General features: G+C 47.9%; 2 protein-coding genes across 2 annotated transcripts; one reads left to right on the top strand and one right to left on the bottom strand.

Moving 5' to 3' along the window:
• Positions 1-3,583: 3,583 nt before the first annotated feature.
• LOC119238084 (mast cell protease 3-like) lies at positions 3,584-6,256 on the bottom strand. Its single transcript, XM_054692885.1, has 5 exons — positions 6,130-6,256; positions 4,953-5,142; positions 4,355-4,490; positions 3,914-4,177; positions 3,584-3,745 (listed from the first exon to the last, which is right to left on the bottom strand). The coding sequence occupies exons 1-5, from the start codon at positions 6,188-6,190 to the stop codon at positions 3,584-3,586; spliced, it is 813 nt and encodes a 270-aa protein (XP_054548860.1). The 5' UTR covers positions 6,191-6,256.
• An 11,107-nt stretch (positions 6,257-17,363) lies between these two features.
• LOC119238083 (mast cell protease 8-like) lies at positions 17,364-20,230 on the top strand. The gene is made up of 5 exons (XM_037501825.1): positions 17,364-17,418; positions 18,549-18,702; positions 19,029-19,164; positions 19,399-19,656; positions 20,090-20,230. The coding sequence occupies exons 1-5, from the start codon at positions 17,364-17,366 to the stop codon at positions 20,228-20,230; spliced, it is 744 nt and encodes a 247-aa protein (XP_037357722.1).
• Positions 20,231-27,383: the final 7,153 nt, after the last annotated feature.

The raw sequence follows: 27,383 nt of genomic DNA, 5'->3' as shown, positions 1-27,383 counted from the left end.
GTGACCATTCAGTCCCTTCCCTGGGACACCTGAGCCCTGAGAGGGAGGCTGAAAGGACTGGGGGGGATGATGAAGCTGAGAGGAGGGAACCAGAGGGCAGTGGATAAGACTTGTCCCTTTTCTGTCACAGGGGGACTCTGGGGCCCCATTCATGTGTATCAGGGTGGCGCAGGGCATTTCAGCTATGCATACAAGGGTCATAAGGTCCTTCCCTGGGTCCTTCACCAGGATCTCCAGCTTCCTGCCCTGGACCACAGAACAATGAATCTCTCCTGGGGTAACTAGACCACTGCCACTTGTTCGTGGTCTCCATCTAAACATCTGGGCGTGGCTGTCTGATTCTTAATAAACACCATTGTCCAGTGAGAGCATTTTTTTCTCTCTGTCCCTTAAATGAAGCCACCATGTACCAGGCCCAACTCCTTGTCTTCTCCTGTCCTCCCATCACCTCTTGCATCTGCCCACACATGCCGCCAGCTCACATCTATGCCCTCCTGCAGCGTGGTTGCTAAGGTGCCCATGGTCACTCGCCCCCAGCCCTGGTATCTCTACCCAGAAAGGAAAAACCCTCAAACACCCTACTACTCCGTGCCTCCGTGTGCTCTCCCCCTCCTGAGACCGCTGCTGCCTCTCATGGGGTCTGTCCTGTCACTGCCTAATAAGGCCCAGTGCTGCCTTCATTCTGGAGCTTTGTGAGACTCTTTTCTCCAGAGACACCAAGGACCCTCCAGTGTTACGGTCCCCACACTAGGGCGTACTGAGTTCCAGGGCAAGTTAGGGTTAAGTAGGCAGCTCCAGGGGCAATGCAAGCAGGAACTTGAGAGAGTTAAACAGGCTTCTAAGATAAGAACAATAAATTCTAAAATGTGCTTACCAGAATATACTCCAGAGGTGAGGTCAGAAAATCCAGGAGGACCACACAAAGACAGTAAAACTTGAGAAAACAAGACCTTGGACAGGGGAGGTAAACTCTAAGATAAAAGCTGAGATAATGGGCATATCTGCCTGGAGGAATATGGCCACTAAAAAAGAGCCCCTCACACAATAAAATGATGACATTTTAAAATAGTGAGAAAAAAAGGTTTAAATACCCATACACTCCAGCCATCAATGGCTTCCTTGCCCCTCCCAAGTACAGCATACTTGCGAGTCCTACTTTCTTTCTTTAAATAAATTTGTCTTTACTTTCTTAAACAAATTTTGTCTCTCTCTCTGCTTACTTATCTAAAATGCCTGCAAATTCCTTTTTACGGCTTCATGAGACACCAACCCGTGGTGGTCTAGAGACTGGGACTCTGTGCTGCCTGGGATTCCTTCCTGGCTGGGAGACTAGGCCTGAGAAATGACAGCATCACTAACACAATGTAGCTTCTCAGGAAACAGCTTTTGGTTGCACGGAGGCCTCCAATAAGCACTTGGCTTACGCTTGGTGGACACTGCTGGTAGGATTTGAGACCACAGGGGTGAGGACACAGCCAGAGTCACTGGAGCACTGAGGACCTGGGAAGGCAGGCGGGCGTGGGAAGGACATGGGCCACACAGACCGGGGCAGCCCAGGCCACAGGGGTGCTTTCAGGCAGTCATGTAGCCGCTTCTCAGATCCATCCCAGCCTGGCCCCGTCTCTGGCAGGAGGGAGGGGGTGGAGGACCTGAGAAATTTAACAGGTCCTTAGGCGAGTCTGACCACTCCTCCCATGACAGCCTGAGTCTCTGAGCTGCCCTGCCCTCGGTCTGATGCTCTGGACTCCAATGCTTTGTCGCTGTAGCTGCCCCCCCCCCCTTTGCTGAATGCCTCTCTATGGACAGCCGGTGTCCCAGGCAATGGAGAGGGACTCACACCCACTAAGTCTTTGAGGGAACAGCCCTCCTTCCTTCTGGCCTGTTGAGGGTCTAGACAGCTTAGGACTTGTTAGTCTGAGTCTGAGGCAAGTTCAGAAACTTTCTGGGCCTGATAGAGCACAGTCCCTGAATGTGCTGGGCACAAGGGTCAGGAGGACCGAGAGCCCTATGAGGGGGCTAAAGCCTCAGCAGTGGGGGTGGTCACTCACCTGTGCTAGCCCCGGGGGGCAGAAGAAAGGCCAGCAAGGGCAGGAGTGGCTTCATCTCCTTGAGGGTGTGCCCAGGTTGGAGCTGCTAGTGTTTCTTCCTGGCAGATACCAAGACCAAGAGGAAAGTGGGGAGGGGTGGCTCAGAGGCCTCACAGCCTCCTGTACCCACACAGCCCAGTAATGCCGGGTGTCATCACACGAGGCGCTTAGGCTAGGTGTGAACAGAGTTAAATGTGTCACAATGTGTGCAGGGCCCGATGAGTCAGAGGTGAAAGCTCAGGAAAGGACAAGAAAGTGAATGTCGGGGTGGCAGCCAGCACAGGCTGGGTACCCAGCAGCCCCCGCTCCTGGCTCTCTTCCATTCTCACGAAACCATGAGTGATCGCTCAGCAGGCAAGTTCCAGGCCTCTGGGAGAGCCGGCTCCTGCCCCCGAGCAGCTGACCCCGCTGCAGTAGCCAAAGAGCCTGTGCTTAGAGGGCCAGGGGGTCAGGACATGGGGTGTCCTGGCTGGGGTGAGAGGTAGATTGGGTTTACCTTATGAGCAGTGGAGCTGGACACACCTGAATGCCCCATGTAGCCCTGTTTCCTGTCTTACCACCATTCCAGACTCATACTTTGAGAAGGTTCATATTTCCCTTTTCCAAATCTAAGTTTTCTGTGACAAAGAGCTTCTCTTAGCCCACAGATTTGAACAGAAGTCCTGGACTTGACAGTCACTGGACAGAAGCCAATCACCCCTGGGTCCCTTGAAGTGATCTGCTTGGTTTGTGTTTAGGTCACTTAGCACCCTTCGGGCTGTGGGGCCTGTCCCCCCAAGTCACAGGAAGGGCTCCCCTGCAGAAAAGCTGCCAGTGCTGCCGGTGAGAGGGGTGAACACTGTCACTCTCCCTCATGGGCACTAGACCCCTCCATCCTGACACCGTATGTCTGAGGCTCCTGCACCTGTGACCAGCAGCATCAGCAAACAGCAGCCCCCATGCTCCCCAGCAGGACAGCAGGTGATGGAGACCAGGCTGAGCCTGACAGCCAGGCCCACTTCTGTTAGAGGAGCAGCATCTTTTGAAGACACAGGACAAGAGCGGGAGGAGACACGGGGAGCAGGAATGAGGATCATCTCCAGGTAGTTGCAGAAATTTCAAGTTTTTATTTACACATTCTGTACTGAACGATCACGCCTTTGAGGAATCTGTATTACTTTCAGGCCCAGAATTTACTTCCCCGCAGTGTAAGCACTCTCGTCAGTGCAAACAATTCAGCATTCTTCTACTTTCCAATCTTCTCTAAGGCGGAGGCTTTCAAATGAGGTACTTTCTAACTACGTTCTTAAGGAAAGGATTTAGAGGTTCTTGAAAAATAGAAGAAAAAATTTACTCATGAAGCTATAAGCTGTAGGGCAATTTGAGAAACAGGAGGAGTCAATGATTCCCTCTAGAAATGAAAGTTTGTGAAGCCCCTGGCAGCCCCCCCACCCCCACCGGCCAGTGCTGCTCCAGCCTCTGCCCCAGAGAGGACAGATGACTCAGTCCCTGGCGCCTCAGCCTGGTCCCTGCAGTGTGACTTGTCTCATTGTTTCTTCTACCCAGGGCACAAAGCTTGAGATCCTGGTGAAGACACATGGAGGCTTCCCATTCCTGTGCCCGAAGGAGACGATTCCCTGAGCCACCTTGTTACACACCAAGGGGCCCCCGGAGTCACCCTGTGGGCAGATGGAGGAAGAACTGAGCAGGGCCTTCTCTTGGTCCTGACCTTCCCACTGGCCCATGGGTGGGGGTCTCTGATAGGGGCTGTGGGTGAGATCAGGCCCAGGGCTCCTCAAAGCCTGGCTGTACCCAGGGTTGGGCATGGTCAGTGCTGGTGAGCTCACCTTAAATGAAGACTTTGTTGTTTCCGGCTCTCCCGCACATATCTGGATGCTGTTGTTGTAATGACTGTCTTTGAAGAAATGGAGGCAAACACTGTTCTTTTGAACTGCAAGGTCTACCTCCTGCAGTTTATGTGCACTCTGGGCAGTGACGCCTAAGCGCCCCCATCCGGCCACAGTGCACACCTTCCCCGGCTTCACTGATATGTTCTTTCTGGGCAGCCTGATGGTTTTCACATTGGTGTTCAATGTGGCCTTCCATTGAAGCTGACAGAAATAAAAGGAAAGGAAACCTTATCTACTGCTGACCCACAAGACAGTCATGGGGTTGCCTTCTCACAAGGGTCACTGAAGGGTCATAACTGGGAAGAGGATGGGAATGAGGTCACAGGGGATACAAACAGCCCAGGATTAAATGTCAGGACCAAGGGAGAGATTTGCAACCTGCAGCAACATGATGTCGTTGGCTTTGGTCCTAAGATTATAATCTGGGTGGGGGATGGCTCTCTTCACAGGGATGTTCTGCTGGGTCCTCTCCTGCCTGGTGATGTCGTGGGCTCCCAGGGTGACGTTGATTGAGCTGCGCACAGAGCAGAGGGAGAAGTCACAGGAGATACAGTGCTAGAGCCTGGCAGGGCAGGGACAGGCGGGGCAGAGAGGGCTGCAGCTGAGGGGAAATGGAGGCAACAGAGGAATCAGGGTTCATCTGTCTGTGCCCTCTGCTTCTCAGTAACTGAAGGAGTATTCTAGAGCTATTGGTAACTGCGCCGTGGATCCCAGAGGTCAATTACCTCAGGAAGGTGTGCAAAATTGCATTAGTCTGCATCTGATGCCCAATTGGGCCTAGCATTAAAGCCAGCAGGGCTGAGCACTCTCTCTTCCCTACAGGTCTCCAGCTGGCACTACCCTGGCTCCTCCCCACCAGCTGCCTACACATTTCTCACCTCTGGGGACTCTTCTGGCTCATGTACTCCTAGAAGCTGGGGAGCTCCTGGGGAGAAGTGGGGCTCTCAGGAGGGTGTGGGCTGTGGCTGCTCCTCACCTCCCTTTACAGTGAGCGGCTGTCAGCACAAAGTCCTCTCGAATCAGGAAACCACCACAAACACGCCTCTTGTTGTGAAATGGCTGGAATTTGTCACCAAACCAGCTCTCAGATTTCTGACCTGATATCCATAGAAATGCCATGTAGGGTCGGGAGTGGGGAATGGCCTCATGTCCCCCGATGATCTCTCCTGAAGGAAATGTCTGGTCTGCTTGTGCATCCACTCACTGCACCCGCCCTGTTGCTCACACTACAGGGAATTTGGGAGCCAGGGTGGCCTGGGGCCGGTGGGGGTGCTCAAGACTCCTCCATTTTCCCCTCCCAGAGAAGGGAAGCCCCTCTGCTTAGCCTGTGCTCTGCCTTCACCCAAAGCTGGAGGTGAGCAGAGCTGTGTCAGGACAGTAAAGTGCTCCAGGCTCTGGAAAATTCCTCTCCTGGTTTTCTTTAATGTCACATAGTTTCAAAGCCCCTGTGAGTCTGTGCCATCTCTGACAGTGCTGCTTTCTAGAGCCCAAGCTGAGGTGCAGAGCCTAGATGTTCTCCAGCCTGATTCCTGGGCCTGATACCCAGCAGGGCCCATGCTCATTGGCTGCAGGAATCCCATGTGGCTGAAGAAGGTTTGGAGGGGCTACTGCTGGGGATTCTGGAAAGCAGAGAAGCCGCGGTCTGCCAAAGAGTGGCCCATCCTTGAAAAGAGGGGAGCTGCTAAGGACCTGGGAAGAAAAGCAGAGTTGGAAAAAGGGAATGAGGGGCCCTGGGCTGAGCAAAGGCAAAGCAGTCTTCTGGGGACAGTGTGGTCACCAGGTCTGGTGTCTTCTCTCCTAAGCAGGTGTTGAGGGACCCCCTGTCTGGTCCCAGACCCGGAGCCAGGCCCTTGCTGCCCTTGGCAGGGGGATTTACTGTTCATCTTTGCCAGTTTCCCCCCCTCTGCATGCATTTCCAGGGAGGCTCTACTCTCCAGATGGCAGGGGCTGGGGGCGCTGGAAGGGGAGACAGCACCACCGGCTCTTCTTGAGAACAGCCCTGGCCCAGCCGGTCCTGCTGGCAGCTTATCCAGCTCCATCTTGGGGTCTGATGTGGGACAGGAGCCGGGGGTCAGAACGTCCTGGCAGGTGGGTCCCACGTATGCAGAAGGGGCAGGGGACCTGTGGCCTCTGAGATGGGGAAGGTCACTCACCTGCCTCTGCCCTGGGGAGCAGCAAACAGGCCAGCAGCAGCGGGAGCAGGAGTGGCTGCATCTTCCCAGGAGGCTGCTCGGTGGAGCCACTGGGGCGTCCTTTCCCCGGAGAGGATGGAGGAGCAGGTGGGCCCAGGGAGCTAGGGCTCCTTTCTGGTTCTGTGGTACGTCATCCTACAAGGTTTTCTATGAAGGCTGCCCCGCCCCCAACACATGCTGTCTGGTGACACTCCCTGGGGGGTGGGGGGTGTGAGGACCCACAGTGGCCACATCAGTACCCACAGCTGATGACTCAAAAAAGATCACTTGTTCCAACCCTGACAGGAACCTGAGGCTAAGTTGGGAACTAGAAGGTGGTGTTGACCAGTAGAGGTGCCAGAGCCCCAGAAATCAAGTCCCTAGTGACAGAAACACCGCCCCTTCATCTCCATCCTGCCAAGTCCTTCAGGATAGTTTCTTCAGCCCAGGTGCAGGCCCTGCTGTACTGCCACCAAATGCAGACACAGCAGTGCAGGCCATGCGTGCACAAGTCAGTGACAGCCACAGCCACTTAATCCAGACAGCAGCCCTGCCTCATCCAAGCTTCATTCCTTGGGGTATTTTACACCCTTTTAAAATTGCAAATGCTCGGTTCCTCCCTGGTGGCACAATCTATGAAGCAATCCGCAGCCTCTGCAGCACAAGTTCGATCCCTGGCCAGCCAGGGAGTAACCCACATGGCACAACGGACCTCTCCTGTCTCGCCCACTGCTCCCCTCAGCAGTGTATGTTCAGTGAGAACAGTCCGTTCTGTTCCTCACTCTGTTTCTGGTGAATTCTCTCACCCTCCACACCTTTGGCCTGTACCCCAGCACTTGTATGCATAAATAAATAAATCTTTAAAAATAAATAAATAAATAAAATTGCAAATGCTCAGATTGAGACCATCTCTCTCGACTTTTGTTTTTACCAGAACTGACCCTTGATATTGATTGACCTAAATAGCAAGTCTATGGCCCTAGAAGTTGAGTCCATGGGCTGACAAGCCTGGTCTTTCCTGCTTTGGGGGCACGAGGGTGGGTCCCACTCAAGCACATGGCCTAAGACTGGCAGGAGATGGCATCTCCCAAGGAAGTTAGATTGCTAAGCTGCCAATGCCATGTGAAGTGGGCAGCATGCTGGGCACCAGAGACCAGAACTTGACCTATTGGTGATCTCTGACCTCTGGATAAACCTCAGAATCATTGAGCTAATGAAAGAAGCCGAACACAACATACCACAGAGTGCAAGGTTCCTCTGTGCTCCTCCCACCAGAATAGGACAAGCAGGGCTACAGATACACATGAGAGAAATGTTGGATCATCCCTCAGGACATTAAAGATGATTATTAACAAGTAATGAGAAATCAAATCACTTTATAATTTTGTTTTCTTTTTAAAATTTTTGAAAAACTGTAGAAATTAATTGCAAGTAAAAATTCTAAAAGCTAGGAAAGAGATGTTATAGTCCCATGACATACATTTTTGAACATGGAAGAAAGGCTTCAGTTGTTGAGTTTAGTGACATCAAAGAAAATGGCGGTGTAGATTTCATATGAGCCCAGGATTTAAAACTCAGGGCTTATGTAACACTCTGTCTGTGGGAGATTGAAATGAATGACACTTTTCCTTCCTAGTTTCCTGTTTCCTCATGAACATATATTAACACAATAATCAGAAGGTAATTTATTTTTAAATAAGTTCCACTACAGAGCGAGTTCAAATTTGTTCACCTCCTTGGTTATATTTGTTAGTGGGCATTTTATTTGGGAGAATGCTATTACAAATGGAATTGTACTAATTTTCTTTTTTGGATTATTTATTTCTGATGTGTAGACTGACAACTGAACTTGTATCCTGCCATGAATTTAATTAATTTATTTTGCTATTGGGGTGGGATTTTCTATTTATAGTCATGTCATCTGCCAATAGGTAGTTTTACTTCATATTCTCCAATTTTTATGCCTTTTATTTCATTGTCTTGTAGAATTGCTCTGTCCAGGACTTTCAATTCAATGTTAAATTGTAGTGGTGAAGTAGACATACTTATCTGGTTCCTAATATCAGTCTTTTACCATTGCGTAGGATGAAAGATTTGGGGTTTAAGTAAACACAATTTATGATGTTACGAAGTTCTCTTTTATTCTTAGTTTGCTGAAACTTTTTCCCCCTTAAAACTGTGAATGATTTTCATTTTGTTAAATGAATTTTCTGCATCTATGAGATTTTTCCTTCATTCTATTACTGGGGTGGGTTACACTGATTGAATGTCTCATGTTGAACCACCTTAAATTTTCAGGGGTTAATCCCAATTGCTCATGGACTATAATCCTTTTATTGTGTTGTTGTACTCAATTTGATACTGTCATGTTGAGGAACTTTGCATCTATTTTCATAAAGGACATTGGCATTCCACTTTTCTTTCAGTATTTTTATCTGGCTGGTACCTGGGAATGCTGGCCTTTCAGAATATGTGAGGAAGTATTCTTTCCTGTTCAATTTGTACTGAAGAGTGTCAATGAGATTGGTGATAATTCTTGGAAAGTTTAGTTAGATTTACCAATGATGCCATTTGGCCTGGGATTTTCTGTGTTGGGAGGTTTCTGATTACTTGTTCAATCTCCTTGTTGTAGTTCTAGTCATATTTTTATTTCATCTTCAGTCAGATTTGGAATTTTCTGTTTTTCTAGGAATTTGCCCATTTTACTCTTATTATCTACTTTGGTGTACAAATGTAGATTGCATTCCCACAAATTCTTTCAATTCCTCTAGGTTGGTAGTAATGTCCTCATTTTATTTTCTGGTTTTAATACTGTAAATCTTTTTTTATCATTTCATCTACTTAAAATTATCACTTTTGTTGATCTCTCTCTAAACTTTACTATTTTTTACCTTTGCTGCCTTGAGTTATTTGATCTTCTTTTATATTGTACCTTTAGAAAATTCTAAAATCCTTTAGGCTCTTCCTTCGAGTTCTTTTAGGTGTGGTGTTGTGCTATTGATTTGATATCTTTCTCCTTTTTTAATGTAGGCGTTTATACTTCTATAGTTCACTATGAGCACTATGGCATCCACCAAATTTTGGTTATGTTGTGTTTTTATTTTCATTTGTCTCAGTATTTTCTAATTTTTCTATCATTTCTCTTTGACCTTTGGTTATTTAAGAGTGTGTTGCTTGATTTCCACGTCTGTGAGTTTTCCTTGAATTACTCATCTCTAGTTCCATTTCGTTACAGTTGGAGATTTTTTGTATTTTTCCAAGTTGAGTTATTATAAATTTAACTAATTTAAAGTATTTAAAACTTACTGAGAAATTTTTTATGACCTAACCTATGACTTATCCTGGAGAATACTTCCTGAGAGAACATGCACTTGAGAGAATATGTATTCTGCTGGGGGTGGAGTGTTCCATATATGTGTTGGTCTAATTGGTTTATAGTGTTGTTCAAATTCCTGGTTTTCTTATTAATTTTATGCCTAAAGTTTCTACACACTATTTATTTTTTTAATAAATTTTATTTTTATATTCCCCATACAATTGCAATCCCCTTATTTTGACCCCAATCCCTCCCCTCCCCGCACCCAACCACCCATAGAGTGTCTCTGGTTCACAGTTGTTTGTTGATTTTGATTTTCACTTTCTTATATTATTCATTTCTTATAGTTATTCATTTTCCCTTATTTAAGTTTTCTCGATTCCCGCTATGAGTGAGACCATCCAGTATTTTTCTTTTTCTTTCTGGCTTATTTCGCTGAGCATGATCCCTTCCAGCGCCATCCATGTTGCTGCAAATTGCATGTGTTTATCTTTTTTGAATGCTGAGTAATGTTCCATGGTGTATATGTACCACATCTTCTTGATCCAGTCATCTATTTTGGGGCATTTGGGTTGTTTCCAAAGCTTAGCTATTGTAAACAGTGCTGCTATAAACATAGGGGTGCAGGTGTTCTTTGGAATTGATGTTTCTGTGTCCTTTGGGTAAATACCTAGGAGTGGAATTGCTGGATCATATGGAAGCTCTATGTTTAGTAGGTCCAGAAATCTCCACACAGCTCTCCATAGTGGTTGGACCAGTTTGCACTCCCACCAACAGTGCAGGAGAGTTCCTTTTTCTCCACATCCTTGCCAACATTTGTTGTTGCTAGTTTTTTTAATATGTGCCATTCTCACTGGTGTAAGATGGTATCTCATGGTAGTTTTGATTTGCATTTCCCTGATGACTAGTGATGTTGAACATTTTTTCATATGCCTGTTGGCCATTTGCATTTCCTCTTCAGAGAAGTTTCTTTTTAGCTCTTCTGCCCATTTTTTGACTGGATTATTTTCTTTGTTTGTGTTGAGTCTCATCAGCTCTTTGCAGATTTTTGTGATCAGTCCTTTATCATTAGTGTTGTGTGCAAAAATGTTCTCCAAGTCGGTGGGGTTTCTCTTTGTTTTTGTTATCGTCTCTTTTGCTGTGCAGAAGCTCTTTAATTTGATGTAGTCCCAGCTGTTGATCTTTGCCTTCACTATCACTGCTTTGAGTGATGTGTCTGTAAAGATGTCTTTGATGTGCATATCACGTAGTGTTTCGCCTATATTTCCTTCTATGTATTTTATGGTTTCTGGTTTTATGTCTAGTTCTTTAATCCATTTTGAGTTGATTTTTGTGTATGGTGTGAGGTAGTGGTCAAGTTTCATACTTTTGCATGTAGCGACCCAATTTTCCCAGCACCATTTATTGAACAAACTTTCTTTGCTCCAATGTATAGTCTTTGCTCCTTTGTCAAAGATTAGTTGACCATAAATCTGTGGGTTTATTTCTGGATTTTCTATTCGATTCCATTGGTCTGTGTGTCTGTTCTTGTTCCAATACCATGCAGTTTTGATGATTATGGCTTTGTAGTATAGTTTGAAGTCTGGGAGTGTGATGCCTCCATTTCCTTCTTTTTTTTTCAGGAGAGCTTTGGCTATTTGGGGTTTTTGGTGATTCCATATGAATTTCATCAATAATTGTTCTATTTCTTTGAAGAATGACATTGAAATTTTTATTGGAATAACATTGAATCTGTAGATTGCTTTTGGTAGGATGGCCATTTTAATAATGTTTATTCTTCCAATCCATGAGCAGGGGATGTCTTTCTATTTCTTTGTGTCTTCTTCTATTTCTTTTAACAGTGCTTTATAGTTTTCTTTGTACAGGTCCTTCACCTCTTTTCTACACACTATTTAAAATGTGTTATTCAGCTTTCAAACTAATTTTGGAGAATTGATTATATCCCCTCCTGATTTTCTCAATGTTTGCTTCATATACTTGGAGCACTGATAGAATTAATCAGTTTGTTGAGCAAATGAGAAAATATCAGCCACATCATAATGCTGCCTAACACTGATCCCTGACCATAGATCCCTACTCTACCCTCTAAGGGAGCTACTGACATTTCTTCATGTCACAGATGAGACAGTTGAGATACTGACACAGGAAAGTACATTTCCTCTTTGCTCATGTCATAAGAGTAGAGAGGGAGCAAGGACTAGCATGCAGGATTCTGACTCTAAAGTCGGAGATCTTTTCCATAGCTCTGCAAATGAACTGCTTCCTACATTGCCAAGGAATCTGGGGAAAGATAAAGGATTACCAAAGAATATAAGTTTCTGTTTATATTGTTCATTTGGATCACAGTTACTTAAAAATATTTTAAAGTATATTAAAAACTATTTTCTTCATTTTTTTCCTGATGTTCTTACCCCACATTCCCCACAGAATATTGAACCTGGCCCATGAGGGGCATTCCCTAGTGCCGTAACCTCTCACAAATCACAGCCAGTCACTATCGGTAGTGGGCAGAGCCATTCCTTTTAGATAGTGACAACAGCACATTAACATGACATGCCCACACTGACACATGGCATTTGCTTCTACTGCTGTCAATTGATTTCCCTAAGTCCTGTCACTCTCTATGTTCTCCCTGAAATCAGAATTTATAGGCATCAGTGTCCAGAACTTGGCCATGGTCAGTTTCATTTAACCACAACACTCAGCCATGTTGTTGAGAGATTATTGCCTCAGTTAAGAGTTATCTGTGCATTCCTATAAGAGGCTGGGACGAGAGCCAGAATTTTTGCGGTGCTTATAAGTTATCAAAAACAGTCTTGAGGGAGATTATGTCAGGGAAAGAGAACCGAGGCTGTGTGCTGTAGTGGGAAGGTCACACTTCCATTTGCCTCTGGTGAGAATGGGGGAGAGAAGGCAGGTGGGGAGAGAAAAGTCTACAGGAAAGAGATCCAGCTGTGGCATCTTCAGAGGTTTGGTATATACTAGTCACCCTATAACTTCCACTTGTAGCCAAATCTGTCAATGATTAAGTCCCAGTCACCAACAAGGAGCAAAGCTTGGATGTCAGGTGGGGGACAGTTCAGCAAAACCATGGCGTGAGTAAATGACTGGAGTGATGGGAGGGCTAGAGGAAGACAGGAAAGAAGGTGAGGCTGGGAACCGTGTGGCCACTTCTTCCAATCTGGAGGCAAGTGTATCATTACAGACTCAGAAAATTCCTTTTTTTTTTTTTTCCTGCACTTGGGGAAGGGAGTCACTTGGAAGGGAGTCATCTAGCTTGTGGTATCTGTCACTTTTGATGTGCTCTTGGACCACACTCAAGACACTTGTTAACCACTACCTGAGGATCTTTACCCAGAAACTTTGCCTCTTAAGGTCATTTATTTACCCAGGAAGTCACATCTAAACCTTCACTGAAAGGGGTTCTTTCTTCCCCATCAAACGTAGGGCTAGGAGTGTGCACTATCGTATCAAGTCTCTACGGGATGTGGCAGATGGTTGGGTTTGGGGTAGATGAGAGGGCTGCTGCTGAATCATTTGCAGAACCTCTCAGTATATGAGTGCATAGACTTTCTGTTTCTCTATATAACATTCAGGGAGATATAACACATAATGCGTTTAGAAATTCTAATTCTTTCCTCAGAATTCTTTTGTCATATATTCTATTGGCCCTCCAGTCTTGGTACAACACTGCTTATTGTAAATGCTCCCTGCTATTAAGTTCCTCTGTTTCTGACCAAGGCCAGGAAACAGCCATAGAACTCTATGTGAACAAAATAGAAGATCTGGACCATTCCAGCCAGTGCCTCAAAGTCTGCCCATGAGAAATCAGATGTTACAGACAGTTGCTAGGCCTCTGGGAGCCTCCTACCAAAGCAACAATGACAGGACAACATAGGAGACACCAGGGACTGGAGAGGCCAGAGCTGGGCTGACAACAAGAGCAAGAACTTCTCTCATGTACACTTTCATCCATTCTCTTATTTTCACGTTCACCATCCACTTTACCCAGCAACCTTTCATGGCAGCTGAACTCTCCTTGCTTAATCATTGGCCAGAACCTCTAACTCAAGATTGCAAATGGCCCCTTGTTTCTGGTCCCTATGCCTGGGAACTGAGGGTCCAGCTGTGACTGGACCAGGTGTCAGTCACCAAGGCACTGCCCTTGCCCTTGGACTTGAGGATTCAGCTTCCAGCCATTCACACCACTTCCCTCTCCTGGCGCCACAGGCTAATGCTGGCTGTGCAGCTGCCAGTGTCTCAACTACCTTCACAAAAATCCCTACTGGAAAGTGGTGCTCAGTGAGTCCTGAGGAAATCACGGGGCACATCAGTGGGGTTAGCTGGGTCCTTTTCTCCCAGAAATCTCATCTCTGCCTCAGCCTCATTGCAGCAGGGCAGTCAAACTATTATTTCCTGAGCCTTAGACCACATAACAGGCCAAAGGAAAGGTTTGCCTCAAGAAGGCATCCCTGGACTCTGGCCAGTGTCCCAGAGCAGAGGGCTCTCCCAGGTAAATGAAGTCCCATCTGATGCAAGTAGAAGGGTACACTGGGGTGGGGGTCAGACCAAGATGGGCTTCAAATAATTGAGGTTATAATTTTGTACCTGTTTGAGCCCAAATGCAGGATAGGGGAATCAGCAGTAAGGAAGACACTGGGCATTGCTATTAACCCACACCTTGCGAAGTCCAAAGCCTAAATAATTTGTATTTATATTATCTTACTGAATTCTCTACCTTCTGCAGGGGCTTGACCATAGTCACCTTTAAAAGTGAAACAGACTCAGAGATACTAAGTGTTGAGCCCAAGATCACACGGTTACACACACACACACACAAGACGCAGGCTTCCAAGCTGCAGACTTCCCTCTATGCACTCTAAGAAGTGGCGGAAGCCACATTGTGCAGATGTTTGTGAGCAGAACAGAATGTTTTCACAGTTGCAGTTCTCCCAGAACAGCTGTTCATGTGACTCTGCTGCTGTCTCTCAGGGAAACATTGCAACAAGGGCCCAAAAACATCTTCGGGAACTGCGGTGATGGTGGGTTGGGCAGAAGGAGAGCTGCGAGCCTTTCTCTCCCGGTTGGAAAAGACCTGACCTGGGGGAGGAGCCCAGGCTCCTGTTCAGTTATGTGGCTCCACTGTTATTCTGGGCCTCCCCACCCGCCATGAAAGAGGACAGGGCCACAGCAGACACTCCTTAGTCCTTGTTACCCATGAAGGCTCTCTCAAATGAACTATGTGTGAAGGCTGCTCTTGGAAAGCATGTATCTGTACCTACTCCTCAGTGTGTACCTACATATACATACATGGACACAGGATATGTATTTACTATGCAAATTGTGTATGTTACACCTAGGTATATATGTGTACACATATTTTTGTGTGTGCTTCTGTGAATGGTTGTATTTTTTTTTAATTCTACAAATAGTTGAAAATGAGACAGATGGGAAACAGAAAGGTACCCTGAGTCAATACTGACTATGGGGGAGTGGGTGTGTCAGGCCGGGGGAGGGGAGAAGGTGGCTGTTCATTGTGCCTTTGTCCCCACAAGCTCCAGCACTGACCAGGGCAAGAGGGTTGTTCATTCTTGGCTTGAACTCTCAGCTGTGCTGCTACAGCCTCCACTGACACCCCTACAAGGCCAGGATACCCTAGTTCTGGTCTGGAGAACTAGTATTTATTGCCCCTGGCAAGGAGCAGAGGCACTCAGGGACCCGAGATGCCAGAGGTGGGTCACAGCCAAGGAGCAGTAGCCGCTCCTCATGCACGCTCAGCCACGTTCTCATTTTCCCTTGCCCCTCCACGTTAGCCTCCCAGCCTCTATTCACCTCTCTCAGGCATAAATCTTGAGAAGGGGACACACGGGCAACGCTTGTATGTATGGAGGACTCTCCACACTGTAGACACAGAGCAGCAGGCCATCTCCCCAGGAAGGGGCAGAGAACAATGGGGATTACAACTGAAGGGGCTCAGAGACTCCCTTTGGGAAAAGGAAGAAGTTTGGCGGTGGAAGTACAGGTGGTGACAGGACAAGGGGTGTGGTCTTGGTGCCCCCACACTGTGCACCGCATCATGGTGATGGTAACGCTGATGTCCTGTGTACTTTACCACAATAACATGTAGTCACAAAACGCAAGACTCCTCTGTGCCCAGAAGGAACTAAGGGCTCATGGTCGAGTAGTTGTTGGAGAAAGTGGGCAGCCACCTCCTCACACTCCCACGCCTGGCTGGAGCAACATCTCCTTCAGCTACTGGGGTGTCTGCAAGGAGAAAAGGCACTGTTTCTGTCTCTGTTCACCCCCTGGCAGCCCCACCCTACCCTCCCTCTGTGAACGTGACCCTGAAGCAGAAGCCCGTGTGTGAGCTGGGCCCAGTGGGGCATCTGAAGGGGCGCAGCTGGACTGGGAGGAGGAGCTCTAGGGGAAGGGCCAGGGATGGGGTACCCTGCCCATTTCATGCTCCTTTGTCCCACTCTGAGTTCTCGGAGCTGTCTGGGTGTTTACACTGAGGTTTGGGTCTCTTTGCTTGTCTGTTGTTTGTTCCCACTACGTTGAGATATTTTCAGCCATTGTATATTCAACCACATTCTGCCCTGTTGTCTCTCTCCTGTTCTCCTGGGAATTCCTCTACACCTTTATGCATTTCATGTCCCATCTCTTAGGGTTTTCTCAGGTTTCTTTTGTCCTCTTTATTCCCCCCAAAGTCCAAAGCAATTACAATTTCATTATGAAGACCTCACAGAGTAATTATGTCTCTCAGGACAGGAATTAAGCTCAGGACAGGGGCCTCTGTCCCAGGTCAGAGCAGCTGAGTTGTGAGCAGGTGGGGGGCAGGGAGACAGGTGACTCAGTGGGTAGCACCCCAATTGCTCAAGAAAAATTGTCTACAGAAAAATTGATAGCCCTGCACATGTAAGAAATCAGCAGTGGAGATTGTAAAACCCTTCATGGTTTATGTGACAAGGTTATGTGACAGGTGATCAAACCACTATCCTGATTGAAAGTCATATTCTTTCATTATTTGTTTTTTAAGCATTCTAAGCATCCCCAATATTATTTACTAGATACTTACAATCCAGTGTGTCCACATACAGTTATTTAACAAATCCCAACAGTGCTGGCACACATGTCAGCAACTCGGAGCTGCGTTCCTGGGCCTGCACCACATTTAATGAACTCAAGCGCCTCTGTCAGCCCTGCCCCTCTTCACAAACCCTTCTCTTCTGCTTTTTCCTTGCTTTTTCTCAGCTATATCCCGCTTCTACTCCATCACAATCTCTGCTCATCACCCCATCCCCAACAGTATTGTTTGGCTTAACTTACCACAAACTTGATGGATAATTAGACTCTTGATTGTGTTTTAGGAGAGATAAATGCTCAGTACTTTTGTATAGTACAGGAGAAAAAAAGAAACAAAATAAACCCCAAAACCAAAAAATGAAACACTTGGGCTATCACCAGAGAAGCTCCACAGAGTCAGATTGAGCAGATACTTGGTGTCTTAAGAAGTAGACGGTTACCCACCCCATCACAGACTCAGGCATGGGGGGGGTCACATTCAATCTCTGGAGGGTCTGACATAGGGTAAGGAGACAGCATTCAGCCTAGTAATTCCCAAGTTCCCCAGAGCCCCTTCCTCTCTTAAGAGTCACGATTTTTTCCACCCGAATGTGACCCCCCCCCACCAATGCATATGGATTGTGGTTCTTCTAAACCCTCAATACACAGACCTTTCTGTGTGAACCAAAGAGCCATGAGGGCATAGCACGTGCCTTGAGAATCAACACAAACAGGAAGTGTGTGGTCTCTGAGTCTTCCCCTCTGACTTCACCTCTACTATTTAAAACCCGAGGGGAAATTCAGGTTCCACGCAGACTTGATCACCCTTTTAAGAAAGATGCTGCTCCTCCTGTCCTTGTTGGCCAGTGTCCTGCTCTCTGGAGTTGAAGGAGGTAAGTGACCCTCTCTATTCTCAGCTCCACCTCCAACACATAGGCTTAGTCTACTTGCGACACTTTCATAGTGTCCACTGAGGCTCGTGTGAGCCTTCCTCGCTCAGTCTACTCCCAGAAACATGCTGAAACCCAGACCTCTATCTGAATACACAGGCACAGAAATCAGAGCAAAGGAAACTACTCCTGCGAGACCTGGGGTGTCATCTCCCTTCCATGGCTCTCACTCCTGTCACCTGAACAGGGACTGATTACTAGGACGGTGCAGGTGCTTGTGGAGGGGGAAGGCTGAAATTCATAAAATTTTCCTTTCTGCAAAGTTATCTATCTCTGAAGCTGTCATCTGGACCAAGAAGAGAAAACTCGCTTGGGCTAAGTGCCGCGTGTGCTCTTTCCTGCTGTCCCCGTGCTGCAGGCCACTGAGCTCCACCAGGCCAAACCCAGAACCTAAGTGAGCCATGACAGTGTGGCCCTAGTGTCCCAGGCGTTAATGGACACTGTCTCCTACCCACCCCTTCCCCATCTCACTCTGATTTCCAGTCCTATCTATTTGCCCTCTAATACCTGAGGTCAGTACGGAAGAAAGATAAAGCAGTGCTGGCTTCTATCGCCTTAAGATCACGCCTACCTACTGCTGATAAAAGCAAATTTGGACACTGTTCCTGTGTCCCCAGCAAAACTTTTTGGGATATTTCTAAGTGCCTGACTCAGGATGGGGATAAGAAAATCTGCAATTTTGCGGCACAGGGTTCAGTTGTTCAGGTCTTTGACTAGACCAAGCCTGGAATAGGCAGGACACAGGGGCCTGAGACACTGGGGGAGAGAGACTACTTTCAGGTCTTTTGAATGTTCTGCCTTGAACACAGATCCTTTCCCCCAACATGTATTTGAGGGTATCTGATTCACAATAGGGTTAAGTTCCTCTCTCTACACAAGAAACTGAGAATGAGGCAAGGAAATACACTGCTCTCGATGCTGCCCAGGAGGCCATACATTGTATCCCAGGGTGATGGGTCCCTGAAGACCTCCATGGTGGACCATCCCATTTGTTGTTTTAGGCCATCAGGCAGTTCCTGTCCTCTTTTTTTTTTCCCTCTGTGGGCAAGGAGATCCAGGGAATTTTTTTTCAGGGGAGATCTACTGCGGCACAGAGGCCAAACCACACTCCCGGCCCTATATGGCATTTGTGAGTTTCTGTGAGAAAAAAAATGGTCGTCAGTACCAATGTGGGGGTTTCCTGGTACAAGACAACTTCGTGTTGACAGCAGCTCATTGCAATGGAAGGTGAGGAGAACAAACGGAGCCTTGTTTCCTGGGACCACCTACATGGCCCCCGGCAATTCAGGAAGTTTCCTGGGCACACGGAGCACACAGAGGAGCCCTGTGTCCTGCGTGCCAGGCAGAACAAGTGTGGGGTTCCTGGAGAATCAGAGGGAGGGGGGCTACCGAAGCACTATCACAGCCTGGATCACCTCTGCACAGCAAGGAAGGGGAACACCCACCCTCCCCTCTTTCCAGTCTACTCAGCTGGGGGTCTAGAGGCTGCGCTTCAACCTGCCCTCCAGAGACTGTGCTGAAGCTCCTGACTTCACATCCTCCTTGTTTTACAGCGAAATGACTGTCACACTGGGAGCTCACAATATCAGAAAGAGGGAAAACACCTGGCAGGTCATCCCTGTGATCCAAACCTTCCCCCACAAGGACTATAATAAGAAGAAAGGTATCAATGACATCATGCTGTTGAAGGTACCGTCTTGCTGACTTGCAGGGGCAACTGCACAAGTCACAGGGGCGAGCACCCCACCATGGGTATGAGTTCCCACCTCCCTCCAACTGGATACTCGTCCCGGGTCAGTGGATTAGAGGGGGCTCTGGAGACTCTGTGAGGTGCGGGTGGAAGGTGGGTACAGAAGCCTCCCCACAGGCTGAGCCAGCTGGAGGCCAGAACCTGAACTGCTTCCTCTCTCTCTCTCTGACCAGCTGGAAAACAAGGCACAATTGAACCGGAACGTGCAGATCATTCCCCTGCCAAGTCATCAGGACATGGTGGAGCCGGTGCAGGTGTGCAGCGTGGCGGGCTGGGGAAAAATGGCTGATGGAAAACTTTCAGACACACTTCAGGAGGTGGATCTACAAGTGCAAGAGGAGAAGATGTGCAAGAAAAACTTCCAGCCAAAGTTCAACAGCTCCATCCAGCTGTGTGTGGGAAACCCTAAGTCCAAGAAGGCCACTGGACCTGTAAGGAGACAATCCCCTTCCCAGTCTTGCCCCAGGGTGTCTGTGACATTGGGGTGCATGACCAGGCTTCTCCCATATCACAGTGTACAGTGGCCATGCTCCACTCATGGGTGGAGGCACATTCTTCCCAGCACGGGGGCAGGTAATCCCTCCATCAGCCTCTGGGCCTTTGTCCTGGGCCAACAAGAAGGACCCTGGGCCTGGGCTGAGCTGAGGGGGACACAGCCAGCATCGGCAATGGTGGGGGGAGTCACACAGGCCTGGATGCTGCTCATCCCCCTCCAATCAAGGCCTTGTGTCTGATGACCATTCAGTCCCTTCCCTGGGACACCTTAGCCCTGAGAGTGAGGCAGAAAGGACTGGGGGGATGATGAGGCTGAGAGGAAGGAAGCAAAAGGGCCGTGGCTGAGATTTGTCCTTTTCCTTTCCACAGGGGGACTCTGGGGGCCCACTGGTGTGTAAAGGTGTGGCCCAGGGCATTGTCAGCTATGCCTACAAACGGCCTCCCCGGGTCTTCACCAGGATCTCCAGCTTCATGCCCTGGATCCACAGAACAATGAAACTCGCGGCTTAGACCTTTGTCACTTGTTTGGGGGGGGGGGCACAGTACCTACCTGTGGGAGCCTCTCTTTGGCCATCTCCCAGTGGGAGGGTCTGTGTTCTCTCTCGTCCTTGAATATTTCTCTCGACACTAGTTGTGCACCAGGTTCCCCTCTACCCTCTTTTCTCTCCCCTTGCCCACCCCAAATCCCAATAGCTTTTTCTTCAAGGTAATAAAGCAAACATTACTGAAATGTGTATGGTACCACAAAGACCCCGAGTAACCAAAGCAATTGTGAGAAAAACGAAGAATGGAGGTGTTATGCTTCCAGACTTCAAACTACTATTGATACAGATTGTATTGTCTGTATATTTCTTCTTTTCTTCCATAAAGGAATGTTTGTTGTATAAGGAAAGGAAAGGACAATTGCACAGACAGAAGCAGGCAGGAAGAGCTGCCCCTGAAAGGGACAGGTTAAAAGAGAGGTCTGCATAGTCACTGGTGGGCGGAAGAGCTGCCAAGTTTGTATATTTCTTTTTAAGACAGCCACTTTAACAGTGTCAATTGATTTAATTCATGTCTAAAGGACATCCTTCCTTTTTTGTATTTTCTTTTCTTTTTTTTTTTTTGGTGGGACCCTCGCCGGCTGCCGGGGAACGAACTGGTGCTGCAGAGGCTGTGGGCAGCCTCGCAGCCCAGCGCTCAACCGCTGCGCCACCAGGGGAGGCCCTGTATTTTCTTTTTTAATTTTAATAGCGTCTTATAGTTTTCATTGTACAGGTCTTTGACCTCTTTGGATAAGTTTATTCTTAGGTACTTATTTCTTTTATATATATATATTTTTTTAAATATTTAATTTTTAAGTCCCTTTTTTTTTAAAGATTTATTTTTATTTATTTATACAAGCACTGGGTACAGTCAGAAGCGCGGGAGGGCGAGAGAATTCATCAGAGCCAGAGCGGGGAACAAAGCAGGCAGACTGAAGTACACTGCTGAGGGGAGCAGCGGGCGGCAGGAGAGGTCTGTGCGCCATGTGGGACCCTCCTCCAGTGGCCGGGGAGCAGCCGGGGATTGAACGGGCACTGCAGAGGCTGCAGGCAGCTTCGCAACCTAGCGCTCAACCGCTGCGCCACCGGGGAGGCCCATCTTTTATATATATTTTTAATTAAACATTTTTTTAGCTTCCACCAATGCCCACACCCATCTGCCTCCCTCCGCCACTCCTCCAAAAAGTCTGGGGGATGAGATATGTTCAGAACTCATTCGGATTAGTCAATAACCACAAACTTACAATTAGCAGCTATAACCACAGGTTACCTCGGTAGGGTTTACTGAGTTGAAAGAACCATTGACTCTTTACAGTTACTGTAGCCACAATGAGAAGTTCATGAGCAGAAGACCACTGTGGGTCTTGGGTCACAGACAGAGATGCTATTTCCTGCACTTTCAGAGCTGATGGGGAAGCCACAGCACAAGCATACCAGAGAAAATCTCTTGGAGAAGGAGTTTCATGCAATCCAGATAGAGATGGAGTTCTAGTCTGGACTGTTCTTCCTTCCAAGCCATGTAGTGCTTTCCCCATGAGAGGCTCTCAATGGGCTCTGGGGATGCGCTGGTGAGCAGTGAAACTGAACACGTTGCTACTCTTGAGCAGTGAGACCCTCATCAGCCTCATAAACACACACTGCATGGTTATGGATGGTGGCGAGTTGTCTGAGGGAAGGATGGTAGCCCAAGACAGGTGAGGCTACTTCTTCTGGGGCTGAGGAAAGAGCTTCCTGAGGAAGGACTATTTGCTAGTCACACATTAAATGAATAAAGAGGAAAAGAGTTCTCTGATGTTCTAGGAATTGTCTTCAAGCAGTGAAGAATGCAGCTGAAAAATTAATTTTTATTCAGAAAATCTGTGGAACTCAGAAACAATATGGAGAAATGGAGAAATTGGAGTCTTTGCAAATTTAAATCATCTGTCTAAATGACCAAAGCCACCATACGAGTGAAAACAACAAGTTTGGGGTGGGAGATGGTATTTACAATTATCTACTGAAAAAGATTAATTTAGATTATATCAAAACTCTTGAAAATCATTAAGAAAAACAACTCAAATGTAACTGCAAGGGGTATGATGATTCACAGAAGAGTAAGATCAAATGTCTAGTAAATATTTGAAAAGTTAATGAACCTCACCACATGTCAGGGAAGCGGTCATAGAAACCACTATGATTTACCATTTCACACCTAATAGACAACAGAAACATGAAGCCTTAGGACCCTGGGTACTGTTGGGGTGTAGGGTAAGGTAAAAAGTCAGGCTTTTCTGCCCTCCTGCCATCAGGATAGATGAGGGAACCCTGTGATCCTGAATACATGCCTGATGGCGGGCACCTGAAGTGGGTACACCTGTGCTAAGACTGTGCTTTTAAGGGTGGTGTCATGGGGACGCCAGAAGAAGCTGAAAGAGAAGAAGCCTGAAGCAGAAGCAGAGAACGCTAGAGAGCCCAGATAGAGTGAGAATTTGCTGGGGGCTGGGAGGACTGCCAGCCTCCCAGCCCTCTAGCACCCCTGCCTGCCATATGCCTGGTGAACCCCAATAAAAGACCTGCAAAAAACCACTGAGGACTCTGACTCCTCCTTTACCCGGTCTGCATGGGATCAGAAAACCTGCACTGTGTCCTGTTCCTGACCTTACAATTGGCGTAGTCAGCAGGATGATCCATGCAGACGGGTATGGAGCCCTCCGAAGACCTGGAGGGACTAAGGAGTAAAAGACTGCAGGTGACGACGCTGGAGGCGTCATGGCGATCCAGGAGATGGACAAGGTCCAGGATCTACAGGACAAGACCACATCTGGAGAAGGAGATGCCCAAGAGGACCAGCCAGTGACACCCGAAAGGACCAGCCAACAACCCCTGAGGCAGCAAGAATAGTTGGGAAGACAGGGCCACGATTCAGAGCTCGCCGGTGCTGATAGCAGGGAGAGGCCTAATGGACTTGAACTAATGGAGTTGGACTGACAATCCCGCCAGAAGGTGGAGGATCTTGCAGGTTGATATGTTTTGGGACCCTGGGGGTGGAACAGTTTTGTTTGTAAACCCCAGGAGATGGGAATCTGGGGGTGGCCAGTGGGCCTTGCTGGCCAAAAGCAGCCTGTGTATGCCCAGCAGCCAGACAGAGGAGAAAAGCCAACTGAGAAGGCAAAAGCTGGTGCTGATGTAAGTTTGGGAAGCCCTGAGCAGCTGTTAAGCAGCCTGAGTATGCTGAAGACCAGTGAGTCTCGTAAAATCACCTGTGGGTGATGCCCTGCTCTTTGACGAGTGAGGGTGAGGAGCTGAGTATCCGTCCTTGGGGGACGGGTGGGGAACGTGGCTTGGGGTGGAGCCCAAGCCAAATGTGGAGTTTGGATCCCCGACCCATGTGCTTGTGCAGTGGGTTGGCCTGAGTGCAGGGGTCTGCGAGTCGCATTGGTGGCTATGAAAGCCGAGTGTTGGAGCGACTGCAGATAGAAACCCTGAGGGTTGGCAATTACCCCCAACAGAATAGATTCACCAATCCCAGAGTGAGTGCATCCTGGGGGTGGATGCAGTGTGTGGCTTGTAGCCGAGACTACAGCCAGAGAAGGCCAGGAAGCCTGACGGCTCCTGGTGTGTTACAGTAGATGCCGTGAGTGATTCCCCTCCCTCGTATGAGCAGTGCCTTCGGCAGCAGATTTGGTGGTTCATCTGCTGGTACCAATAATTGTCTTTTGCACTAGGTTGGGGCCCTGCCTGGACTTATTTGTGTTCTGTTGTATTTTGTTATATTGTGATGTACTTGCTTTTGTGCACCATGGCTGCATTGTTTGTGTTTGCTAAGAAACAAAGTTGTGTATGTGTGGATTATATGGCAGAAAACCCTGAGGGGGTGGACTGTAGGGTAAGGTAAAAATCAGGCTTTTCTGACCTCCTGCCATCAGGATAGATGAGGGAACCCTGTGATCCTGAATGCATGCCTGATGGCGGGCACCTGAAGTGGGTACACCTGTGCTAAGACTGTGCTTTTAAGGGTGGTGTCACGGGGACGCCAGAAGAAGCCGAAAGAGAAGAAGCCTGAAGCAGAAGCAGAGAACGCCAGAGAGCCCAGATAGAGTGAAGATTTGCTGGGGGCTGGGAGGCTGGCAGTCCTGCCTCCCAGCACCCCTGCCTGCCACGTACCCGCTGAACCCCAATAAAAACCTGCAAAACCACTGAGGACTCTGACTCCTCCTTTACCCGGTCTGCTGGATCAGGAAAACCTGCTCAGTGGTCCAGTCCTGCCCTTTACATGGGGGCATTAATCAGAACAGTGAATTGTGCAGGATGGAGCAATCCCACAGGCAAGATACGGGACACGCACCGAAGGGCCTCAAACAACGTCACTGCCTTTTGTTAGAATGTTGACGAGAAAAAAAATTGATTCCCAGGGCACGGGCCCTGCGTGTGTGCAGTTTGCAACGTCTCCCTGTTACAGGGAGGTTTCTCTCCATGCACCCGGCTTCCGCCCACATCCCCCAAATGTGCACCTAGGTTCCTGGTGTGTCTAAATGAACTCAGTCTTGGGGGGGTGGGGTGTGAGTGCACCCTAATGGGAGGGCATTCTGCCCAGGGCTGGCCCCCACTTTATGTGCTGAGCTGCCCAGGGCACAAACACGAGTAGGAGTCAGAGGAGAGAGGAGGATTTTTCCTTTTCATGCTTCAAACCTAAATTTCACACTAAGTAAACACATTTCTTAAAAAAAATATATAACTACTCTTTTAAAATGTTGAATAAGGAGAAGGTTGCAGAGAGCTGGTGTAGGTCTAACCAGTTTTTAAAAGTTTCAAATAGACAAAATGAAGACCCACTAGCTTACTTCTCCCTTCATTGTTTCTCCAACTCAGATGGCTCATTATTTGTTTCAGTCCAGACTGAATTTCCCAGGATTTCCAAACCTGAGCTACTGTGCTGACTGGCACAAGCTTCTGACAGTAGAGACAATAGGGGAAGAAAAAAACAGCAAGGAGCAGTGAGCTCACAGCACCTACATGAGCAGGGAAGGCTGGGATACTGAGTACCCGCTCTCCCTCCCCCTCACCACGAACCTGGGCAGCCTCTGGGCATCCAACTACTCTGGCTGTTCTTAATGTTCCTCCTTCCTCAAATCACGGAGTTAGAACAAGGCGCATTGCTGAAATCTGTTGTCTGCATTGTGGTCATGAAAAAGCAAATCAGCTGGTGCCCTCAATGGGACCCCTGAGACCTCTGAGTTCTGGTGTCTGATCTGTGGCGAGAACTGACCCTCCCAAAGTCCCCCAGCTGAGGAGAAATGCTCAGTAGACAGATGGGCTCCCACGCGACCAGCTCCCCCTCTTCTCTCACTCATGCCCTCTTCCCTGCCTTCAACTAGCCTCAACTTTCCCTTCCCATTGGAAGTTGATCCCATCTTCAAATTTCCTAGAGAAGGCCAAGGGGAAGACAACACTCCTTTTGTTAATCCACTGAATGCCTGTTGAGTGTACTGACTTGTGCTGACACCCGGTGACTCCTAAGGCCTGGGCCACTATGTCATGGCCTCACAGGTCAGAACCAAGTCCCCTGCCCTGCCCACATCACTGCAGGCTCTGTCTCTATCAAGGCCGTGCGCCTTCTAAATGGGCCGGGATTCAAGTTTCCTGGGTTTCTGAGCCCTTGAGGTCATTTTGAACGTGAAATAGAGATGGTCTAATGTCCCAGGAGGTTAACATCCCACATTCAACTCCTTAGGTGACCCTGAATTGTCTCTCCCCACTTTTCTCCTTCATTCCATTTAAAAGCTTTGTGATTTTCACTCTCCGGTGGTCACAGTATTTGTGGTAGACAGATACTAAAATAACCCCTGTGAGCCTCACCCTTATTTTATCTCCTCCTCTGTGAATGTGGCTGGGGTATGTAAATATGAATTTACTTCTGTGTTTGTGTGACCTTCTATTACAAAAAGTCACATGTGCCTTTCAAATCAGTTTTCTCCAGCCGATAGCAGCAGAGGAAATCATAAAAGCCCTCAGCCTGAGGAGGGTATGACACACCATTGCTGGCATGAGGAGGAGACATATGGCAAGGAATGAAGGTGCTTCTAGAGCTGAGAGCTGCCCCTCACAGCTAGCAAGAAAATGGAAAGTGAGGTCCCCACTTCTAGGAACAGAGTCCTAGGGAGCTTGGCAGCTGACTCCTTTCCAGCGCCCTCCCCCACCCCACTATGAGAGCCCAGCCTGGCAGTCACCATGACTTGGGCCTCAGAGTCCTGAGTAGAGAGCAATCTTGTGTGTCCAGACTTCTGACTGTTATGAGGTAATTAATGGGTGTTATTTTAAGCTGCCAAATTTGTGGTGATGTGTTACCCAGTGTTAGAAAAGAAATGCAGCATTAATCAGAAATAATTTGCCTCACAGAAATTTGACATATTAGGGTAAAGCAAGATGGAGAAAAGGGGAGGAGAAAAGAAGAAGACAGCCACCACCTCACCTGGAGTGTGATTCTGAAGAAACTAAAAATGAAGTGCTGTCCATTCTGTTCTTCTCCTACATTAACTTCTCTGCCTCGTATGAACCTCCTCTCTTTCTATCCTTTCTCCCATCTCCTCTCACACCTAAATGGAGATTATGCGTGGGTGAGATGTATGTTGATAGATTGAGGCTGAAGCGGACAAGACTTCCCTCCTGTCTTATGATCAACCTGACTTCCTCTCTCACAGCAGCCTTGGGGAGACCAGCACCCCAGTGAGGTGAGCTTGAGCCACTGTGTGCTCCCCGTGACGGGAATAAGGTCAGGATGAGCAAACAGGATAGGCGGATATGTTGTCTTACATCAGGTACTGCTTTAAATAAATTCCCTTACTCCTACAGCAATACCAAGAGATTGGGTAGTATTATCGCCATTTTATAGTTGGGGAAACTGAGGCACAACCTGCATAAGCACATTTACCAGGGTCCTGTGATTGGGCAGTAGTGGAACCAGGATCCACACTGCAGCAGCTGCAGAGTGTGTTTAAGCTCTGCACAGAAGTCTTCACCCAAGTCTAAGCTCCTTTGGGAAAACTTAATATATTCCTGGTATCCTTGTGAATTCCAAGTCCTCTGAAGCTTTCTGCACCACATCATGCTGATTGTCCTGTGGTCCACTTAGAGGAAGGAGATAGAGGAGAATCCTGCCCATT

The sequence above is a fragment of the Talpa occidentalis genome, unplaced genomic scaffold (genome assembly GCF_014898055.3).
Source record: "Talpa occidentalis isolate TD23 unplaced genomic scaffold, MPIMG_talOcc4v2.1 talOcc4.11, whole genome shotgun sequence".
Classification (NCBI taxonomy): Eukaryota; Metazoa; Chordata; class Mammalia; order Eulipotyphla; family Talpidae; genus Talpa; species Talpa occidentalis.
Note: the sequence above shows the minus strand (reverse complement) of the source record. Positions and strands in the feature narration are given on the sequence as shown.

What these genes read in the sequence shown, in the direction of transcription:
- LOC119238084 (XM_054692885.1), bottom strand. Translation starts at nt 6,190, where the DNA reads ATGCAGCCACTCCTGCTCCCGCTGCTGCTGGCCTGTTTGCTGCTCCCC. An exon ending in GCCGCTCACTGTAAAGGGAG is followed by an intron (nt 4,491 to 4,952) that starts GTGAGGAGCAGC and finishes CTCTGTGCGCAG; the next exon opens with CTCAATCAACGTCACCCTGG. An exon ending in ACGACATCATGTTGCTGCAG is followed by an intron (nt 4,178 to 4,354) that starts GTTGCAAATCTC and finishes TATTTCTGTCAG; the next exon opens with CTTCAATGGAAGGCCACATT.
- LOC119238083 (XM_037501825.1), top strand. Translation starts at nt 17,364, where the DNA reads ATGCTGCTCCTCCTGTCCTTGTTGGCCAGTGTCCTGCTCTCTGGAGTT. An exon ending in GCTCTCTGGAGTTGAAGGAG is followed by an intron (nt 17,419 to 18,548) that starts GTAAGTGACCCT and finishes ATTTTTTTTCAG; the next exon opens with GGGAGATCTACTGCGGCACA. An exon ending in GCAGCTCATTGCAATGGAAG is followed by an intron (nt 18,703 to 19,028) that starts GTGAGGAGAACA and finishes CTTGTTTTACAG; the next exon opens with CGAAATGACTGTCACACTGG.